Source organism: Saccoglossus kowalevskii, chromosome 19 (assembly GCF_978046115.1).
Source record: "Saccoglossus kowalevskii chromosome 19, keSacKowa6.1, whole genome shotgun sequence".
In the NCBI taxonomy this organism is placed as follows: Eukaryota; Metazoa; Hemichordata; class Enteropneusta; family Harrimaniidae; genus Saccoglossus; species Saccoglossus kowalevskii.
In genome coordinates this window covers 17,487,022-17,508,829 of record NC_140659.1, presented here as the reverse complement: position 1 = coordinate 17,508,829, position 21,808 = coordinate 17,487,022, and the positions used below count along the sequence as shown (strand labels likewise).

The following is a 21,808-nucleotide window of genomic DNA, read 5'->3' as shown; positions in this document are numbered from 1 at the left end:
CAACATAGAACGTTCTGTGATGTAGCTTTGCCTGAGAATATTTATTGAAACAAAATCTACAACACTGTGCGGAAGTATAGGAAACATCGATGCTGGATTTCATGGTATGAAACCATCAAATCATCCCTGACAGTTTACAACCATATACTTACGTCGCTTTTTCCTATGTACAGGATATTCGCCAGGGGCAACTGACGATGACTTTCCCGGCCAACAGCTGCTACTAGTAGGGGGCATCTCGGATTCTTCTGGCAATGTTCCCTGAAAATGAACAAATGAACAGAAAGTGGTTTTATTTATGAAGCAAATGAACGACATCAACACACTCTCTAATGAACCAGAACTAAGTTAGTCATCATTGTACGACAAAAGATGACTCAACACATCGCTTGGCTGACACCATTCATTTCAGCTATTCGTGGAGGCGTTCAACAGGTATTAAAGGGCAGTGGTCGTCGTGCTGCACATGTGCGACATTTGTATTGATAAACATTGATTTTCCCACAATCCAATGCATTCTATCTTCAAATGGAAATCACAAGTATGAGTTTTGACCTGCACAAATTACCGTCGGTGACTCCTTCGATATCTTCCACCCCAAAAAATACCTAATTAAAGCTCGGTAACATCTCAGTTTTTACTCATTGAAGAGGTATGTATGGGGGTCTAAAAACTAACTCTGCGACGTGATTGTGCGACTCGCCGAATGTTGATTATTGTACTCTGTGACAGGATCGCAGTGTCACTCTGCAAAGAGCACAATTCCCATTGGTTGGTTGGTCGAAAAGTGCGAATCTCAATAGTCGATCGATGCGTACCCTACACAGCATGCCTTATAGAAATGTTCAGTTTTAAATGGTTATTTCGCCGACTACTCGCAAACTATGGAATACAAGTATCTACTGACGACATGCCGCACAGTTTGGTAATCAGCAAGTATTTAACATTGATTTATTAACATATATAACATTGATTTATTAACATATATAACATCTACTTTAAAGCGAGTAGAGCGCGAAGTACGTTTCACACGATGTTACATTCTTTTTTTTTCATTAGCAAATATAATTTGTTATGACTATATTCATCACTTTGAATTCCCAAATAAAGCATGTTGCGAGTCAAACTGTTTCTAGGCAATCAATATCGTTTTATTAAGAATATTAAGAGAGAAAAAACGTAAAGCTGTGTCAATGGATAGAAACTACTGCTGAAGAAAGAAAACTAAAACGGCAGTGTCAACGGAAAATTAGATGGGTGCACGCTCTCTGCATAAATGGAAACGATGGCTTTGTTTATTTGGCCGATGTCGACGAGCAACAGATTTCCTGTACTCACTTCCTCAGTCTCACGTATCGGTGTCGTCATCGGTTAAGTAGTTGAAACTCTTTCGCGTTGATGCGAATATTTCAGCCTAATCGTCCCTTTCAAACCACTCGCGTCGCAGAGTTAGTTTTTAGATCCCCCATACATACATGCATTGAACTGCGCAACAGCCAAAGTCACCTTCTTTGTTTATATGAGACCCATATCTCGTGCATGCGTGGCGCGACGACCACTGCCCTTTGAACAACACTGACATTGCTGAAGACAACAACTTGAGGCTCACCTGGTACGTTGAGTCCAAAGTACTCCCACCATAAGGATGTTTTATATTATTTTTTTTTCGTATTTCTCGTATCATGGCTTCTGGCATTGACTTTGAGAATCCCATCCCGCTCCACATATCCGTAGGCGTTCTCACTTCCGACACCATCGGCCTTTTTTGCATTGCTACAAATAAACAATAAATGTAATACAAAATGTTTATATTGATACATGACATCTTTCATGTCGCATTAATCACCAATTTCTAAACTATAAAGACCTATTAGACTTTATTTACCTTTTGTAGCCATTAGTTTTTTGTATTCGTAATCAAATGACATTGGTAACTGTCCAGCCATAAAGTTGCGCTCCAATTCTCGTTGCTCTCGCTCTCGTTCACTCCATTCAGCTCCCGGCGCTTTCTTATCTGAACAGTCACTGTCTCCTGATTCAGAAGACCTTCTATCACCATGGCTACAAGAAAATAAGTAATATTAATTTCCAGTCATAATTATTCTGACATACTTTACCGGTAAATACATTTCCATAGAATATACGCCAAATTTTTTTAACTATCACTATTTTCATGATTTGACATATAGGAATATTGGAAAAGTCACTGTGACTCCCTAGGACCTCAGTGAAAGGAATATTTAGAAAGTCACTTTGACTCCCTAGGACCTCAGTGAAAATCACCATGACTGATCGCCCAGACCCAACCTATCAAAGTTGTAAGAAATCACACAGTTTAAAAAGAATCTTGATTATACAACATATTACTTAGAGAGCTGCCTGCCCTTAAACTTATCAACCCTTAGTTATATTCACCCAATTTCACTACACAGTACTCACTGTAAGGGAATATTTCTAGCTCCAGCCAGCAGAGCAACAATCTGTTTTTTGGAAGTCGGAGGACTGGTGGTGACACCAAGGACGGAGTTGAGATCAGTCATAGCATTGCTACTGCTGTTACCACTACTGTGTAAAGACTGGTTATTATAACTGCTAGGGATCAGAACATCTACGTATCCACATCCAGATTTCATCGTGCATATATCAACTGAAATAGAAGAAAATGACAAAAATATTCACAAAAAATAGATAATTGAAGATATCACCAGGAAATGAACAAATCTGAGAGAGGTCCACATGTAGTACCTTTATATGTAATATCAAAGCAATTGGACTTGTGGTTTTTAACAAGAAGTCGAAAATATCACTTTTTACCAAAAATGACAAAAATATTCACTAAAATTAGAGAATTGAAGATATCATCATGAAATGAACAAATCTGAGAGAGGTCCACATTTAGTACCTATATATGTAATATCAAAGCAATTCGAAGAAGTCGAAAAAGTAAAACATTGACACGAACGACGGACTACAACGGACAATCACTCATATGATAAGCTACACTCGACAAAGTCGACAGCGGAGCTAAAAATAGGATGAGTTTACTGATAGTTAAACTCGACTACGAGGACGCTAGTTATGACAACTTGTTTGGGGTTGAGATTCTAGTAAATGTTTTATTGACACATATTTTTAAATTGCTGTCATTTTACAAGGGTATTTTACAAGGAGGGGGCATATAATAAACAGCAAATAAAGATGAAAAACAGCTGTTATTCTATCACTTTAAAATAATTGGGTATTAGCAGACGAGATGTTAATAATGAAAATATTTTTTTCTATCACACCTTGTAATAGATATGCATGACAAAAAATAATTTTCAAAAAAGATTACTGATAACAAATGCATAGTATTATAGAAATATTTTGAATAAAGATAATAAAGTGCAGCTTTAGATGACGAAACAACTCACCATTATTATTAACAGGAGGATTCAGCCGTACATTCGTGGGAGGACTTGAAGAAGGACTTCGGCTGGGACTGCTTCCATTACTTTGGTTGCTGCTTGCACCTGAAAACAACAAATACAATTAAACAACATACACTTCCAAGTATACCACAGGTATTACCCTTTAGGTTTCTACTTTGAGAAGTTGTAATCTGATTTGATAGGTTAAAAGTTCCCGTGTGATTATTGCATCATGTGACTTACTTCCATATAAGGAATCTGATACTCTGATTTGATAGGTTAAAAGTTCCCATGTGATTATTGCATCATGTGATTACTTCCATATAAGGAATCTGATACTCTGATTTGATAGGTTAAAAGTTCCCATGTGATTATTGCATCATGTGACTTACTTCCATATAAGGAATCTGATACTTACCCACATCTGGTGTAGGCACACGATCAAAGGCACTCTGGGAGTTAAAATAAGATGAATCACTAGACTGATGACTACTTGAGGATTGCTTGAAAGCTTCTGTGAGTTGAGAAAGTTGTGTAAGTTGTTGAATGTTGTCTAGGGGGGTTAGCCCTGGAGGAGGAGATGGGGTAGGGTATGAAGTTGGTCCCGGTGCTAGGAGTACTGGGTTGAGCGGCTGTGTAACAAATATCGGTGTCACTGGATAACCTACAAATACATTACAAAAACCCACAGTTAATGATACAGATGTGAAGTTTAGTGTGAAACAACATTTTTGAAATTGTATGGTAAACATCATATGTTCACAACAGTCGGAACTGCAAATGCACCACATTCAATGCTTAAAGCAAGGGGATGTCACCGCCGCATACCTGCACAGGAATTAAGTCCTAAGCAACAATAACAACACTTCAAAAACTGCAAATGCTCATGTGTAGATCCTTATTTTTAAACAACGATATGCTATGATTGTCTGTCGCATGTGATGACTCCCTCGCTCAGGACTACTTATAGCATGTGACTCAAAAAGTAATTAATTTTTTCTGCATGTTTTAGTAAATTTGAGTTACTACTTGGTCATAATGTTGATTGACATGCAACAAACATAATGACTGAAGCTTGAAGTAGCAGAATCACATGGACTAAACCATTATATATGTAGGGGACTCACCTGTTGGTGCATTTGGTGATGATGGCTGCCAATGATTAGGACTTGATGTACCTGAGTTTTGTGGACTTTGTAGCGGACTTATATGTCCATTTATACCAAGAATACTTGGGGTGGTATTTACGTTGAGTGCGCTTCCACCAAATAAACCTAGAAAAATGACAAAAATGATTATTAGGAAACTTTATAGACAGTTAAATTTCAAGAAGCCAAGTTGAGCAGTTTTGTAAAATTGCAAAACGTTATTTATCCCAATTACAAATTAATCAGAGATTTATAGAGTCAGCTCTCAATGGTAAGTTCCTTTCCACTGCTTGAGAGATGATTTTTTTAAAAATTGGAGTTTGTCTTCTATTTTGGCTTAAAGTTAACATGGCAACCATCACAATCAACATATTTGGAAAGCAACATTCACTGTATAAAAACATTTTTTTCCCATTTCATTTTTCCATTTTCCAAATCATTAATATACTTCAATAGAGAATAAATCCATTATGTTCAATAAGCATCTTTTTACTTACATCTGTGAGTGTGTGTGTGTGTATTTTTCTCTATAATTTTTTCTGTGTCTAAAAACATTGTTAAATTTGAAATCATTTTACCTAAACTGTTGAGACTGTTGAGTCCCAGTCCAGATGTAAGACTATCACTAATACTGATAGCAGGAGCTGTGGATGTCGATGATAATGGTGATGACGATGACGATACTAACAAAGATGAAATTGGCATTTCTGTGTCCATTCCAAGTAATATCTGCCTTGCTCTGTACATATTTCCTGCATTCCTCTCAACACTTTTCACAATGACTGACTATAAAACAAAGTGAATATCACTTGTGTTATTTATGATTACTGTAAACATTTAACTGGTTCAAAATCACTTGTATTGATTTGAATACCATTATGAACTCAACTGGTGGGCACTATAGAATCCACTCATCACCCAATACTTTCATAATTAGTATTATAATTATTTGCATAATTTACATTATCGGTAATCAGTATGGCTTCTAACTGGCCATCTACACAATTAAAATATCATGTGACTTGAAATACGCCAAACACAAAAGCGCTTGAAGATCATGTGACAGTTTTAGCCAATCTATTTGGAAGTTAAGAACAGTCTACAGATGGATTCATATGGTCCAGTAACCAGGCATAATAATGTAAAGAACCTATGATTAGTTTATTGTATATATGACACTAGTGTGTATTATCATTATGGCTTACCTTACTTGGTTGTTTTGGTTTTGGTTTAATGCTAATAAAAACATCCAACTGCTCCATGAGTTGGGTTATTTTTTGTTGATCGATATCAACGTCTTCTTTCATATCAAACATCAAAACTAGTGGTAAACAACCCTAAATGAAAAGTAAATAAAAATACAAACATTAAAACGAAAAACAACAAGTATGAAAAATATAGAAAACAGTTGTAAAGAAATATTTGCAAGCCTTCAATCATGACCATTCTGTCTTAGTATCAACCACCAAAAATTTAACTGTGCCACTTTCAGTTGCACTGTGATGGAAGGTTACTCATCTTCGCTAGCCAAGATCTAAGTTTATTCGGCCAAGCTTCTAAACAGACATTGGCAGAACGACCATCAAATATGCGTATTCTAACAGCACCCCCAGTAGTCAGTTGCGGCTAATCATTGTCCAATTAGTTTGCGTGTTACAAATCCCTCTTTGGCGTTTCATTTTAAACAAAATGGCGGTGCCCATGAATCGTGATATTTGTGATGATAAAATTGCGAAAGTTTTCGGTATTGGTGCCCTCAAGTCTCATCAGGTACAGGCAATCAACGCAGTTTTGTGTGGGAAAGATGTCTTCATAGCGACAAAAACGTGGAATTTTTTTTTAATTTGGTACGTTCAAGCTGATTGGGCGCCTTGTTTCAAGGCGCGCCCAATCAGATCTCACTGCTTAAGATACGCAATTAGCCTATGCGATCCCGCACGGTATCGTGTAGAGGCCTATAGGTCAAAGACACGGGACCCTGCGATTCGGACGATGAGGTTACCAGGAAGACCTACATGTAGTTTGTTTGTTTGTTGTTTATTTTATTACTGTATAAGCACTAAATTTGCACATTAAAAGCACACTGCCTTTAGAAGTGCACTCAAGCCTTAAAATGCATTTACTGTATACTGAAATATACTGTAAAATACTTTATTTTCGCTTGGGATTAATTTTTGCTATTTTCGCTGAAGGAAAGATTCAGTGAAAATAAAATCCAGTGAATATACCTTTTTTCCTATATTTTACATCCAAATTCTCAAAAATCAGTGAAAATAAATGCCATACAAAACACCCAAAATGTCTTTGCAGAGAAAATTAATTCCAGCTAAAATAAACTATTTTACAGTAACTTATTTTGTCCATAGACACACCTCTGTCTCTTATGCAAGCACATGTACTACTAAGAGAGCAAGGAATGTACTGCTCTCTATTCCAGTCTAGTACTGGCAAGTAAAGCAAACACACTGAAATGAAACAAAGCACGACTTACTATTAAAAAATCTCTTGCTAGTAGAACTGAATCAATACTACCAGAAATAAACACAGTACTCTTTCTGGGTGAACTATTTGGATCTGGAAAATGAACGCTAGCCCCTGTCTGTTGCATCAACTGTTTAATATTCACACCACTTCGACCAATCATGAACAAGTGATGCTGAGGAGCAATTTCTAGCTGCATACTCACAGGAACAGTTGTCTGAAATGAACACAGTATGTTAGTACAATCATCTGGCATGTAGCAATGATAAGTATTTGCAGGTAATTGTGCATCCGAAAGCAAAAATATACAAGTGTACATGTACTCTATAATACTAAGAATCGCAAACCAACAAAGTATAATTTAGACCCATCAGACATGAACATGGAAACATGCTCTGCAATTATGACACCTTCCAATTCATAGAATGTCTATATGCACCTGACATCATCAAAACATATTCTTCTTGGAGAATAGTATGAGAGACGGTTGTACAAAGTTTATAAGGAACATGTAACAGTGGACACAAGCTCTGGTTGAAAGTGAGATGGCCATGAGACTTGTTTATACCCCACAAATGGCGTTCCATTTTCGCATCAACTGTTCCCCTGATTATGTATTCATATTATTTTGTGTTGATTGAAGCAAATGGAAGATGGATGATGTAAAACAAGTCTTATATTTATCTTTGCTCAAAATGAGATCTTGGCAGAGCTTTGTGTCTTTTTTGACACATTAAATCTGGTAATAATTAACCAGGCTCGGTCGAACACAAACCCCTGCAGACCTTAACCAAGGTTCCACCAAAGTCGCATTCGTTAGTGAATGAATACCGGACAGAGAAATTGGCCTTCCCATTGAGTCTGTGGCACACTCACCCAAGGTAGATTTGATCCTTTTTGATGTTCAGCCTAAAGAAGGATTTGAACTTGGGTCTACCAATAATGAGCCTGATGCAACAACCACTATGCTACCAGTGACCGGTTATTATTAATTAATATTATCTCTGATATGATATTCTTACCCCAACATTGCCCGTGAGATGCTCTATAAGTCTCGCTGTGGCTTCTTTCAGTGCTACAAGGTTATCCACGCAACCTCGGACGATGGCAGTTGTTATGTACATTCTGGGTCGTTGTTTAAAGGAGACAGACACATTATATGTTTGCACAATTTGTTGTATAGTGGGAGCGTTGATATCTGGAACGGGTTGCAAGGCACCAGTAATCGGCAATTCAAACATAACTGTGAGCGGTAAAAGTTCCTGTAGCGAGAAACATCGTAGCATGTATCAGTATATTTTGCTTTTGTAACAATGTTTCTGATAGGCTGATACATTTTAAAGTGGCCAATAAAATAGGTTTTACATTTTACACATTATACTTACCCTTATTTTCCTTCTAGCATGTTCAACACCTTCTGGCTGTCCTGCTATTGATACCTAAGTGAATAAAAACAAATAAGTTGTGAAAATTATATTTACATAATAAGGAGGCTGCATTATGAACGCTTTGACACCTATCACAAAATAAACTAGTAAATCTGAAGCCAATTTAAAGTTATGTCCATTAGACTCAAAATTAATTAAAATTTTATTAATTTGCAAAATGTTGAGCTAAATTTTGAGAACAAAAATTAAGGCATGCAAAATGTAATATATATTTTTTAAATCTCAAAAATAAGAATCAGATTTACGGTATCCATCAAGTTTTCACTTTTTAAAAGTTAATTACAAATTACAAAATTATTCTAAAAGACACAATTTTATAGATTGATAAACCCAGGATACACACAAGGTGCTTTGATGGCAGCCAATCAAAATCAATGTTATTAACTAATTTTAATTCAATTTATGATAGCCAATGACGATTAAAATTTCCATTACCTGATTACTTTTTTCTGCTTGATTTCCTCTGTTTGAGTCAGGAAAGTGAATATGACATCCTGTGTGTTGCATTACTTTTTTAATATTATTTCCTCCTTTACCGATAACATGTGAGTGATCTGTGTAGGACACGTCCATCTTTAATGTTACCCTGTTGCTCTGAGCAAAGAAATAATAGAAGAAAAAAAGTTAATAGAAAAAACAAAGTAACTCGATAAACCATACACTGAGGGCAGTATTAAAAAAAAAAAAAAGTAGCAGAGCTTCCAATGCAAGGACATTCTTGTTGAAACTATTGAGACATTTTTTCTTGATTCTATTTAAGTTATCTGACTAGTTTTACCATATATGTCAATAATGCTTACAATCATTTGACCATACAGACAAATTTATTTTTGAAAATAATTAATTTGTACCCTGTATTTTTTCCCCAGGAAACTGTCTGATAAAGTACGAAAAATGTAAATTTTTTAAATCCTTTGCATAGGAATCCTGGTTAAGGATATATTTAATTAAAAAAAAATCTTGTCAAAATAACAATAATTCGTGGCAACCATAAGATTTCATCTTGTAACTACGTTTACTACATTTTTTCACCATAAACTACTGAAGAAGATTTTTTGCGTGAAAAGTAGTTCATCAAAGATTACATAAGTCACTAGAAAATTATTTACAAACCTTTGTGTCTAAAACTGCCATAATTTTCTCTTTTGCCGAAGCAACATTGCCGATTTTACCCGACACCTTGATATGTGGATCTGTGAAAATAAAAACATTTAACATTTTTTTAGTTTTGTATACCAAAAATAAACTAGAAAAAATTTCATATATAATTTCAAATATTGATATTTTGATTTCAGTCTATTAAAGTCAAATTTTGTCACATTTGACAAATTAAAATTGCAAAATACTTTTTAAGTTTCTCCAAAAAAATTTTCCTACAGCGAATGAAAAATTATATTTTAAATTATTTATTTTGAAGTTGGCAAAAAATGTGGAAAAATACATAAAAATTTGCAAAATGAAGCATCAAAATTTGGTAAAACACATTTTAATCAAAGGGTTAAGCTAAATACAGATGAATACTGTAGAATACTTTATTTTCGCTTGGAATTAATTTTCGCTATTTTCGCTGAAAGAATGACTCAGTGAAAATAAAATCCAGCGAATATAATTTTTTTCCTATATTTTACATTAAACTTGTCAAAAATCAGTGAAAATAAAGTCCATACAAAATACTCAAAAAGTCTTTTCAGCGAAAATTAATTCCAGCTAAAATAAAGTATTTTACAGTATATTAACAATTTGCAAAAATAGTTTTGCAGGGTGGTGAGGCTGGCTGAAATAATTTTTTTTTTACATTTTTGTCTATCTTTCTTTTTTTTTAAATATATTTTTGTGCCAGGTGACATTTCCGGACATTGAAGTCACTGCTGTCTCTTCTGCCTTTTTTGCCTTAGGTGCTAATTGTAAGTGCATTTGTGCAAACCAGTCTTTCAAACCTAAGATCTTTTCTTCATGTTTTGGTTGTGTAGATTTAAAACAATATGGAGGAGGCACATAGCACCATGCTGATTTCAGTAGGATACATTTCAACCTAAACTGTTTCTATTACAGATGTAACAAAATAAACTTAAAATACTCAGGCGCTATAAAGCATACCATGAATAACTTGTAATATTTATTTTATCAAAAGATGTAAGTAACCAATTTTGGTCGGTTTAGACACCAAGAATTCTGAAGCTATGCAGGAAACACCATATCTGTACTGCACAAAGCCTGAAGGCCCTAAAAAGCATATGTGAAAGTGCGCCATCTAGTGACAAACTATAACTATGATTCACAAATTAATTAAGATAACACATCCATCATGTGCACACCCCTTTTTGACAACAGGTTGCGATATCAGACAATGATTTAATATTTAGTCCATTTTATTGATACAAGTACAGCAACAAAACCGTCATCATGAGTAACCAAAAGACTGACCGGGTATGCCGCTCCATTACTAAAATTAAGATTTGGAATTAAGTTTTCGATTCAATTGGCCGACCTTGACTGATTATTGCACAGTTTCTAAAATTTACATATAAAAGCAGCGAAAATATATTCGTCTGTTTTTCAAACAAGATTCACATTTGTGGTGTCTGAAAGGTCCTAGGCAGAACTCTGATGTGGTTTAGATTCCCATTGCAGCCATCTTTTAAAGAAGGCAATTCCAAAATCACAGACAAAAAATAACCGTCCCATTCATAGATGACAGAATAGTCACCGTCTTAACAGAATCCAGTCAATTACAGTTACAGTGATACACCTATCAAATGGTTAATTAATAGACTGACGATTTATAATATTGTAAATATTTGTAACAAATATCCATCTTTTTGACCAGTCAGAACAACCACATGCAAAGAATATCCCATAATATCCTCAACCTTGAACCATTCAATCACAGAATGGGTCCACTCCCAAGCACTCAATCATCACTTGGATTCTTGATTTGAAATTAAAAAACAAAACAAAATACCTTTCAATTCTGTTTTTAAAATACATTCTGCGTCTAAGTGTTAGCAATTAAATGATAATAACTTTGTTGCCATGGTAATGTAATTATTGATAACATCAACATGTCAGCTATCATGTTTTTATCACAACTTCTAAAGTGATGTCACAGTATGTCTGGTCAGTAGCTGCCAGCAAATATACAGGAAACACTAGAGTAGTACCTGCCAAAATAGTAGCAGAAATTTTGAATGTTTTACGTAAATTTCCAAAGATTTAATTTAATAAGGCATTGCTTAAAAATTTATGTATTTATGCATTTTTTTTATTTTTATCCTGAAATTGTCAAGGAAACATTGCTTTTATTTTACTTTTTTTATGGAAATTGAATTTTTTTTTAATTTTTCGGATGAAAATCTGACAGCACTGTTGTTATAAAAGCTTATGCGACCCAAATTTAAAACGACATGACAAAGCGCAATGAAGCTGTGATGAATACATTTTGAAGTTTCACACACGTGATGACAAAAAACATAAATATTTAAAATTTTAACCAATATCTCATCTGAAATGAAGCAGATTCTGAATAGAACTACTTTGTGGAAGGTTACAAAAGTGACAATGTGGTGGTAAAAAGGCTAATCAAACCAAGATATGAAGAACAACCAATCAAAACTACAGAAATATGAGAGCTGTCATTTGATTGATCACATTCAGCATAACATTCTGATTTCAACTCAGAATAGAAAGGAATTACAACCATAGCAAAGTATTTTCTAAAGCCTGCCTAAGAAAAACACTGACCTATATTCTACCTAAGTATTTATTATGAAAGTAAACTTACACAAAGCTAAGCTTTCAGTAAGTGGTAAACAAAGCAGTAAAATGGCCATATTATTACTTTTAGAGGATATTTGTTTATTTTGAGGGATCATTCATCTAGCTACTCTAGTACTTTAGGTGCCGATATGGTTTCGCTGCAGTAGTTGATACATCAGTTGCATGACTTGTTGTGATCATGCATATAATGAGACCCTCTTATACTGCAGCCCACTCAGTTATATATTCCCACAATGCACTGCACATAATTGGAATTTTCCCACAATACATCCCTGTCAGAGATTGATCATAGTGTACTCCCATTATGTGGTATACTCCCACAATGCACTTCATTCCCTGTAGTCCCACAATGCACTTTGGTAAGTGGTATACAACCACAATGCACCTCAGTCAGTGATGTATTCCTAGTCACTGGTATACTCCTACAATGCACCTCATTCCCTGCAGTCCCACAATGCACTTTAGTCAGTGGTGCACTACGACAATGCACCACAGCCAGTGGTATACTCCCACAATGTACCTCATTCCCTGTACTCCCACAATGCACCTTAGTCAGTGGTATACTCCTAGTTAGTGGCATAATCTCACAATGACATTCATACATGTAAAGTATTTCAAAGTCTTCTTCAGTATCGAACACAGAACAAAATAAAGACAGGAATTTCCAGCTGAGATGTGTTTTGTTTGTTTGGTGTTAAGATTGTTATTTTAACAAATTCCAATGATGTTTGGTTACAGTTTCCGGAATCACTGAAAACAAAAGATTTCCGGTAACCACATTCTAGAATATTGTCAGCCTTTGTTATCCTCAAAAGAGGTCGGATCCATCCAGTTTGTTTGGTTACGGTTTCCGGAATCACAAAAAAATTAAATATTTCCGGTAACCAAATTCTAGAATATTGTCAGGCTCACATCCATCACATGATTTTCAACTAACAGCAGTACTATAGACAACAATCACGCTGCAGGATTACAAAAAACAAGCATAAAGTTGGATCACCGGGTAGCACAGCAGTTGTTGAACCAAAACCATGCTCGACTTAAAAGAGTTGACTATAATACAAACTCAATGGGAAGATCGAATCCAATGGCTGAGAATCTTTCACTAATGGATGAAATTTTAGGGGTATCTTGAATCCTTGCTACAACTGTGATTGTTATACTACTAGCTGTAGATCTTCAAATCTATCAGTTTTACGTTTTGCATTGTTATCCCTAAAATTGTTTAGTAAGGCATTTAAGAAAGCATATACTGTAAAGGGGTTAATTATTCACTGGATTTTAATTTTGCTTATTTCGCTGACTGGAAAATGTGCTAAATTAATTAAAACCCAGTGAATTGTAAAATTTAGCATAGAACACATTATCTAAAAGACAAAACCGTGAATTTAAAACCCACTGAATATGCCTGGAATGGTAAATCAGCAAAATTTAAACCCAGTGAAAATTAGTCATGTTACAGTACTGTTCAAAAATTACTATTGACAGTTGTGAAGACTACTATGAAGTTTTTTTTTTATAATCCCTGAAAATTGTTTTCAATTTAATTTTCTGCGTTACCCCATTAACTTGTAATTTTGTGAAAAATATCTTTTACCACAAGAGGGCGCCCACCAATCTTTAGATGGCACTGCACACTTGTTTTGACAGAAAACTGCAATTACCATGGCATTACGTTTACGTTAGTAATCATAATAGCATTAAGTGAAAAAAATAATGTTAATGTGAAGACAAAGAAAGTTACATCATTTTCACGTTCAATTTTCATATACAATAATTTTATTAGGTTTTTGGGAAGAGGTATTGTTTTTCTAACAATTTTTCATCATCATTATGTTGCCCTTAAGAATTATGCATAAAAAAATGGTTGAAAGAAAACTGTAGCTGAGAGCATTAGTCCTCGTTTGGTATTCGATTGCAGTAACCCAGAAAATTAGAAACAAAGTTAAAACTTCACCCTTGGTGCGAAAGAAGTCTTTGTGTATTTTGGTGAGTGTTGGTTATGTTTTTTAAGATTTTAGAGTACTTGTACAAACAATTCAAGGTCACTAGCACTGTTTTCATTACTTTTTGCTCTATTGTTACCGAACGATTCAACTAAGAGGCGACTGTTTGCCGTGACTGCTTTGTTTATCAGACCGTGCACCTTCATTAAAAGGAAACTTTTCCAGTTTGCTCTCTGAAGTAACAGTCAACAAAACTCAAGCATTGGGGACAAAACCCGCCCCCAATCTGACATGTAATAGGAGCTGCCGGTGTAACGCCTGAAGTTTACTTTTCAATACGAGTCTCTAGAAGTTTAACAAAACACATCCTTCTCACATGACCTAGTACATTTGGAATTCGTTCGTGCTCAATTTGCGGCACGAAGCGTTGAAAGATCCTTGTCAGTGGACTACAACGTCAAAACATTCTCTGAAGTAACACAAATCAAATATACCATATTCAAAAATGTTGTTATTTGTTACTATAGCTACGGCAGACATTGCTAATGAACCAAAATAACCTGAAAGAAGTGTTTAAGTTAGTGATTGTGTAATAATCGGCGCTTTGGCTTGACAAGACAGCCCATGCGTATCAGTTACTAATGTCTGATTCATATAGGCGACCCTGATGCATACGACCATGACTGGTTTTAATTCATTACTTCATAAACATCCCGTACCGTTATCCTACAGTGAGTAAAGTACACACATAGCAGCAGCCATGTCTAGCCTTATGGCACTGTTGACAATGTTACTGTAGGCTTTACAACCAGCTAGAATCAAAAGATGGCGTCAACCCCAAATTCCTTGAGGCTGCATTTTGAAGAAAGTTTAGATCATAACACGATCAAGATTGATCGGCAGAATTAATTTATAATCAGCATCAGAATTCCCATCAGCACTGATCAGTAGTTCTCTACATCCACGTCAAATCTTTTTGAGATTACGGCCACCGATATGCAAACTTCTATTCCAAACCTCTACAAATCATTATGCAAATTATTTCTGCAAAAATCCCAAACCAGAAATTATTTCGTAATGACGTACACCGCAGTACATAGGTATTATACAGTTCCAGCTATGCTCAGCTCTTTCCAATATAATCTATTCATTTGGAGAGAATAAAGGGCTTTCCTGTCTGTGTACTCTGCATACAATTAATGGGTGTGTCCCGCATTAGAGCCCCTGACGTGCACTCTCAGTGTGTTAGTAAATAAAAGCATGATGTCACCCTCAGTCGGCAGGTCACACAAGGCTACCTGTTTCCCCTGCAAGCCACCTAGTAACCCTGATTAATAAGCCAAACCAGATTGTTATGCGGTCAAGAAATAATCCAAAATCACAAGTATTGGTGACTACCGATAACTTCAATTGGAGATAAAAACAGATTTAAAACTATACAAGTACAACTGAGTGGTCACCCTGAGGCTGTGATTAGAATTTAAAGTATCTAAACTTCTCAGTCAGCTGACATCTTAAAGCAGCTCCTTAACGAAGCAGAGCTAAGTACGCAATGGAGTCTACATCTGCTGCTACCAGCCATGGCAATTGACCACTTCACAGGACGCTGAAGAATGAACTGAAGGGGTTCTAACTGTCACAATCAGAAAAAAACTACAACAATGAATATGCTATGGACAAAATTTTGTTCATTTGGGGCAGACGGGACTCATAAGAGAAGCATAGGTCTAACTAAACAAAGAGTATAAACTATTTGTTGTGCAATGATTGACACCCGTCTCGTTATTTATTTTTCTAAATCTACTTTATTAAAAGGAAAGTGGTTATTTAAAGACCATAGACTGTGTTATTACATTCAGTATTGTATACAAATTAGCATTGGTAATGGTATGAATCAACAGTATTAACCAAATTGCTATTTGAGACAAATACTAAACCCTGTCGCTAAGAAACCCAATCAAAACTCATTTCTATATACTTCACACCAGTTATGAATCTCTGCCCATTATTTATATCGCAAGTAAAAATTTAACACTAGCTTGATATGCAAAGATATGCCAATAAAACACATTTTTTTACTCAATTCCAAAATTTGATTATTTTACATTTACAGGATGTGAAATTACTTTTTTGCAATTTTTTTTTAATTCACATTGTTTTTGTTTTTCCCAGTCACCCACAACAAATTCCTTTATCCATCCAGATTACAAAGGGGATAACCTCCTAAACAGCATCAAAAATCTGTTTGGTTAAAATCAGTTGTGAAGAAATAGTTCAAAAATGTGAAAAAATTTTTTTTTAGAGGGGATTGGGTAGAAAATACAACTTTTAGATATTAATGTACATATGAAAGAGTCAGGATGATACATTATTAGATTTCTATTGTGTAGTCGGTAACAATCAATAAACAAACTTTGCTTGAAGTGCAATGAAAAATGAGAAAGAAAATATTTACTAAGTATTGATGATGTACAGAAGAGTATATTACCTCGTTGTGATGTCATCCTTGACTGAGTTCGAGATGTAAAGAATCGGTCCCACCCTATTTCCTTGCAATCATGCAGCGGTGCCCAGATATTACATTCCATGGTTCCCAGCATAATCGGAAATTTATATTAAACAAACAGGCTCTTTAATCAGCGCTAGGAGTAAAATTTATGAGCCCTCTACTGTCAAGCGTTATCATTAAGCTTTCAGCCGAGGAACCAGCGCGTTATAATGTGTGGGGGTGAATAAACCTGTTATGCTACAACTACGTAGGATCCTGGGAAATAACAACAGAGCCTTTGCCACAGGTGGTGAAGCATTCAGTGAAATGGAGTCAATTAAAGATTGTCAACGTCATCTAACAATGAAAATATATTTCCATATAAATGACCGATTGCACAGGAAGTGGTACGAGAAGTGGTCATACAATGGTACACACTATTTGGTAAATCGAGTGAATACAGATATCAAGGAGATAAAACTCAAAAACAATAACTTGATATTCATAACACATAGTTTCAGTTCGTTTAGCAAATATCTAAAATACCGACTATTATAAAACTGCTCGGAGATAGCTTCCTGCTGTCAAACTTGATTCATATCACAGTGCAGTAAATGGTTCACCTGGGAAAAATAAATATGTCAAAATTCTAATATTACTAGCAGTCTTTCTCGCTAAAGTTGCAGGGAACAAAAGTATTCAAATCAGAGATTTTAAGTGAATGACTTATTTTGGCTACAGTACTTGAGTTGATTGACCTGAGTTGTGATTTGTGGTGACATTCCTAAATTCCAAAAGATGGGAACAGGCAAGGCAGGAAATGGGTCAAAATTTACCTGACAAAAAGTGGATCGGAACATAAAAGCAAATAAACTTTGTATAGACTGTAAAATCCAACGACGAGATCACTTTACACACAAGCAAAAATTCGAAAAATTGAAATTCCAGACACACAGTAAAAACATTTTTTTAAAGATGACAAGCGTTGCCTCGAAATCGCTTTTAGAAAATCAACAATACATCATGTGTACACAATGCGTGAAATTTATCAAAAGCAATTGTTGTTGTTTTTACATGTACACGACCAGCAAATTAAAAGTCATTCAATCATTTGTGATCATTTTGAAGTAAAAAAAACATTGAAAAAATAGCTAAAACTGAAATATAATATCAATATACAACCCTTTTCCCGCCAAAGTTTGTGTGCATCATTTAACACATTTTTATGTATTTTTCTACATTATATTTGATAATTTTGATTCTAATGGACTTAATTTCTAATTAGCTACAGAGATTGATCAAAATATTTTTAAAAATCTGGAAAAAATTATACAAGTTCAAATATTGGGAAGAAAGACAAAAAGTTGACTCTAGTGTTCAAAGAGTAAACATTTATTCATGCAATGGAGCATACGTGTAGAATGCAACACAATTCGATTGTCTGCTCTGTTTTCATTCGTTTTTCGTCATCTATACATTCTACAAGAGTGAGTTATTAGCGGTAACGGATACTCAATACCGACAATATGAATACATTGCTTGTAACCATGGGAATAGTATAGCATCAAGCTTTTGATAGTTTCCATAGCAACCAACCACAATCGCATATGCAGTGAATAAGAGTGAGTGATACACCACATCGGGAATAATTGATCTCGGAGAGAGAGAGTTCAAATATAGCTTAACTATAAACATCGAAGCATGTATAAATGATACATTGCTTTGTTTACTGATTACTTACATGACGATGATTCCATGTTACATTTTTTTGAAACTAGCAGTTTAATTAAAGATTTAAAGCAGACAATAATTTGTTTCTCAGAAACATGAATGTCTTATCTTGATTTCTGAAAATTGTTGGGTTTTTGTATTTTATGCCTTTCCACACAAAAGTCAACTTTAGTCCCCCTTCAGAAAAAAACCATATCAATTTTTTTTTTTAAAAAAAAAACATTTTGATCAATACATAAACCAAATAGAAAAATATGTCAGTTTGATCCAAAATAAATAATGAATTATAGAAAAATTTATGAAAATATGCAAAATGTAGCACAAACATTTTGGAGAATAAAATCATGGTGCATAAAGGATTAATAAACGCAAGTGCATAATATTTTGTTATAATAGTGATCATTTGTGGAGAATGAATTTTTGAATAAAAAACTCTCATAATGGTTGAGATACCTCTATAATGATAGAGTTATTGATACATGATAGTGGAGTTATCCTCAGATAATGGTGGAATAATTCCCAAAAAATGATAGAAATGGTGGAAATATCCCTACAAATTGGTGGAATTATCCCCAAATAATGGTAGTTTTCCTTACATAATGATGGAGTTATTTCACATAATGGTACAATTTTCTTCCCATAATGGTAGAGTTATCCTCACATAATAGTAGAGTTATACATGTAGCCACATAATAGTAGAGTTATTCTCGCATAATGGTAGAGTTATCCAAACATAATAGTAGAGTTATACATGTAGCCACATAATAGTAGAGTTATTTTCGCATAATGGTAGAGTTATCCAAACATAATGGTGGAGTTACCCCTACATAATGGTGGAGTTACCCCTACATAATGGTGGAGTTACCCCCACATAACTGTAGATTTATCCTCCATAATGGTGGAGTTATCCCTAGATAATAACCCCAAGTGCACATTTAGCAAGTAAGACAGTCAGATAACAATTTCCTTTCACAGCAAAATTCCCAATTTTTAATTTACTGTTAAAAGCAGCTACAGTTAGAGAATATAAAGCGGCAATGGTGAAATGATCAAAGGTTTAATTTAAAATGATCTTTGCCACAACTCTGACATAGAGAATAGGATATCATTTGAATTACTTGATGAGTTGAAAAGTGCATTTAGTGTTGCACGGACATGGACAATCATCTTAGCAACCATGAAATCAGTCAACTAAACTGCGAAAAATATGGCATGGGTATGGTTCATAAGTAAGTCATATTTGTACTGTATGCATTAGCTGTGGTCGTTTTTTATTTGTATATGTATTGCCTGCGCTTATCAAAATTATTTTTTGCTATCTGAGGCTATTGCTGAGCAGAATATGTTCAACTGACAATTGGATTCAAGCAGGATTTACATCACATGGTATCATGCATTACTATGAGAAATGTATGCCCTTGTCTATTATCCGTCTTTGATTACTGTTAAGGGACGGTACCCTACATAAATATGGCATAAAAGATTAATATGAATGAATCTTTGAATAAAAACTCATAATGTTTAAACTATAACTACATAATGATGGAGTTATCCATACATGATGGTGGGGTTATCTTCAGATAATGGTGGAATAATCCACACAAAATGGAGTTATCCCCACATGATGATGAAAATATTCCTACATATTGGTGGAATTATCGCCAAATAATGGTAGCGTTATTTCCACATGATGATGAAAATATTCCTACATATAGGTGGAATTATTGCCAAATAATGGTAGAGTTATCCCCACATGATGATGAAAATATTCCTACATATTGGTGGAATTATTGCCAAATAATGGTAGAGTTATCCCCACATGATGATGAAAATATTCCTACATATAGGTGGAATTATTGCCAAATAATGGTAGAGTTATCCCCACATGATGATGAAAATATTCCTACATATAGGTGGAATTATTGCCAAATAATGGTAGCGTTATCTCCACATGATGATGAAAATATTCCTACATATAGGTGGAATTATTGCCAAATAATGGTAGAGTTATCCCCACATGATGATGAAAATATTCCTACATATAGGTAGAATTATTGCCAAATAATGGTAGAGTTATCCCCACATGATGGTAGAATTATCCCCACATAATGGTAGGTATCCTTACATAACTTGACAAAAAAAACAATTGTTAATTATGCAAATCAGGAGTATAAAATAACCAAGATCAGGACAATCAGTATGTTGAATGATATATTTCTACATACATGTACTTTTGATCATACATGTAAACTTGATGATAATTTCAAGTTTAGTGATAGTCATTAGCAAAAAATACCATAATTTTGAATTTATATTTGTTTACACTCCTGTGAGAAAAGCTTTATGAAGGACAATTATTGAATTAACAATAGCAGAAGTGAGTAGTGGAAATAAAAAAAAGACTTCTCCAGTTGATTAGACATATGTGATGACGTAAATAGGATCACTATTACAATACGTCATCACATTATTCCACTTGAAAGAACTGAAAAACAACATATAATTTACAAAGAAAACAGATTATTTGTACAAAGAAATTGAGGACACAAAAAAAAAACTTCCTAATACAATGTGTTATATATTCACATCCAATTCAAAGCCATCATTTTTTGACATTTTTTTTTATGAAATGCATGGCTACAATGAACCATCGAAAAAAACTGACCAATCAGAACAGTTCAAATGGGCCATCTGACTACAGTGACCAATCAGAAATGTTCATCCTTGAGTAGAGATCAGAACAACAAACACCAAGTCAGTACATTTGTTAGTACTATGCTATTCTCATTTTTGATACTTGCATATGTACATCTTATGTGCATTGGCAAAACGCTACCGGAAATACTGAAAATGTTTTGCAGCCTCATTTCTGGCCATAAATTTCCACCATTGGAATGAAGTAATTGGTAATTAGGTATTCAATATGATAGGTAGTGAAAGGTAGTAAACTTGGGAGAATTTTAAAAACAAAAATCTGCAAAGCGAAAAACGTTATCCAAAAAAACACATAACTCAATACTAAATGAAGGGAAAAATAATGATCTAATGATAAACCGCTCAAGTTATCTAATTTGCATAATTAGTGATTTTAAAATGCAGTGTTAGGTTGAACAGAACATCATATAAGGCCAAAAAAATGACAACTTATGTTGCCCTCAAGATTTTTTTTTTTTTAAACTCGTGAAAACTAAGGGTATTGTAAATGGCCGAAGTATATGGGAAAAAAAACATCACCCGATATTTCATATTTTTCGGTCGCTCGCTGAAGGCAACAAAACAATTTTTTGGCCTAACGTAGAACAGAAAACAGCATAAACCTGCAAAGAAACACGGCTTTCATTGACTATTGTAAAAACACCTGTTGACTCGCGACAACGGG

The 21,808-nt window shown here is 34.6% G+C and overlaps 1 protein-coding gene across 2 annotated transcripts in view; it reads right to left on the bottom strand.

Annotated features, from left to right (window-relative positions):
* LOC100378192 (protein bicaudal C homolog 1-like) overlaps positions 1–21,808 on the bottom strand; it is a 94,592-nt gene that overhangs the window by 5,920 nt on the left and 66,864 nt on the right. The window contains exons 1-15 of one of the 2 annotated variants that reach the window (XM_006824851.3): positions 16,699–16,986; positions 9,601–9,680; positions 8,923–9,081; positions 8,425–8,478; positions 8,062–8,301; positions 7,050–7,256; positions 5,764–5,895; positions 5,137–5,344; positions 4,538–4,684; positions 3,829–4,074; positions 3,414–3,512; positions 2,440–2,647; positions 1,886–2,061; positions 1,610–1,773; positions 153–261 (exon numbers count right to left, since the gene is read on the bottom strand). In XM_006824851.3, coding sequence (XP_006824914.3) covers positions 153–261; positions 1,610–1,773; positions 1,886–2,061; positions 2,440–2,647; positions 3,414–3,512; positions 3,829–4,074; positions 4,538–4,684; positions 5,137–5,344; positions 5,764–5,895; positions 7,050–7,256; positions 8,062–8,301; positions 8,425–8,478; positions 8,923–9,081; positions 9,601–9,680; positions 16,699–16,810 — 2,341 coding nt within the window. In that variant the 5' untranslated portion in view covers positions 16,811–16,986. Of the gene's footprint in view, positions 1–152; positions 262–1,609; positions 1,774–1,885; positions 2,062–2,439; positions 2,648–3,413; positions 3,513–3,828; positions 4,075–4,537; positions 4,685–5,136; positions 5,345–5,763; positions 5,896–7,049; positions 7,257–8,061; positions 8,302–8,424; positions 8,479–8,922; positions 9,082–9,600; positions 9,681–16,698; positions 16,987–21,808 lie in introns of those variants that run through there. The other variant, XM_085493945.1, reaches the window with a different exon arrangement.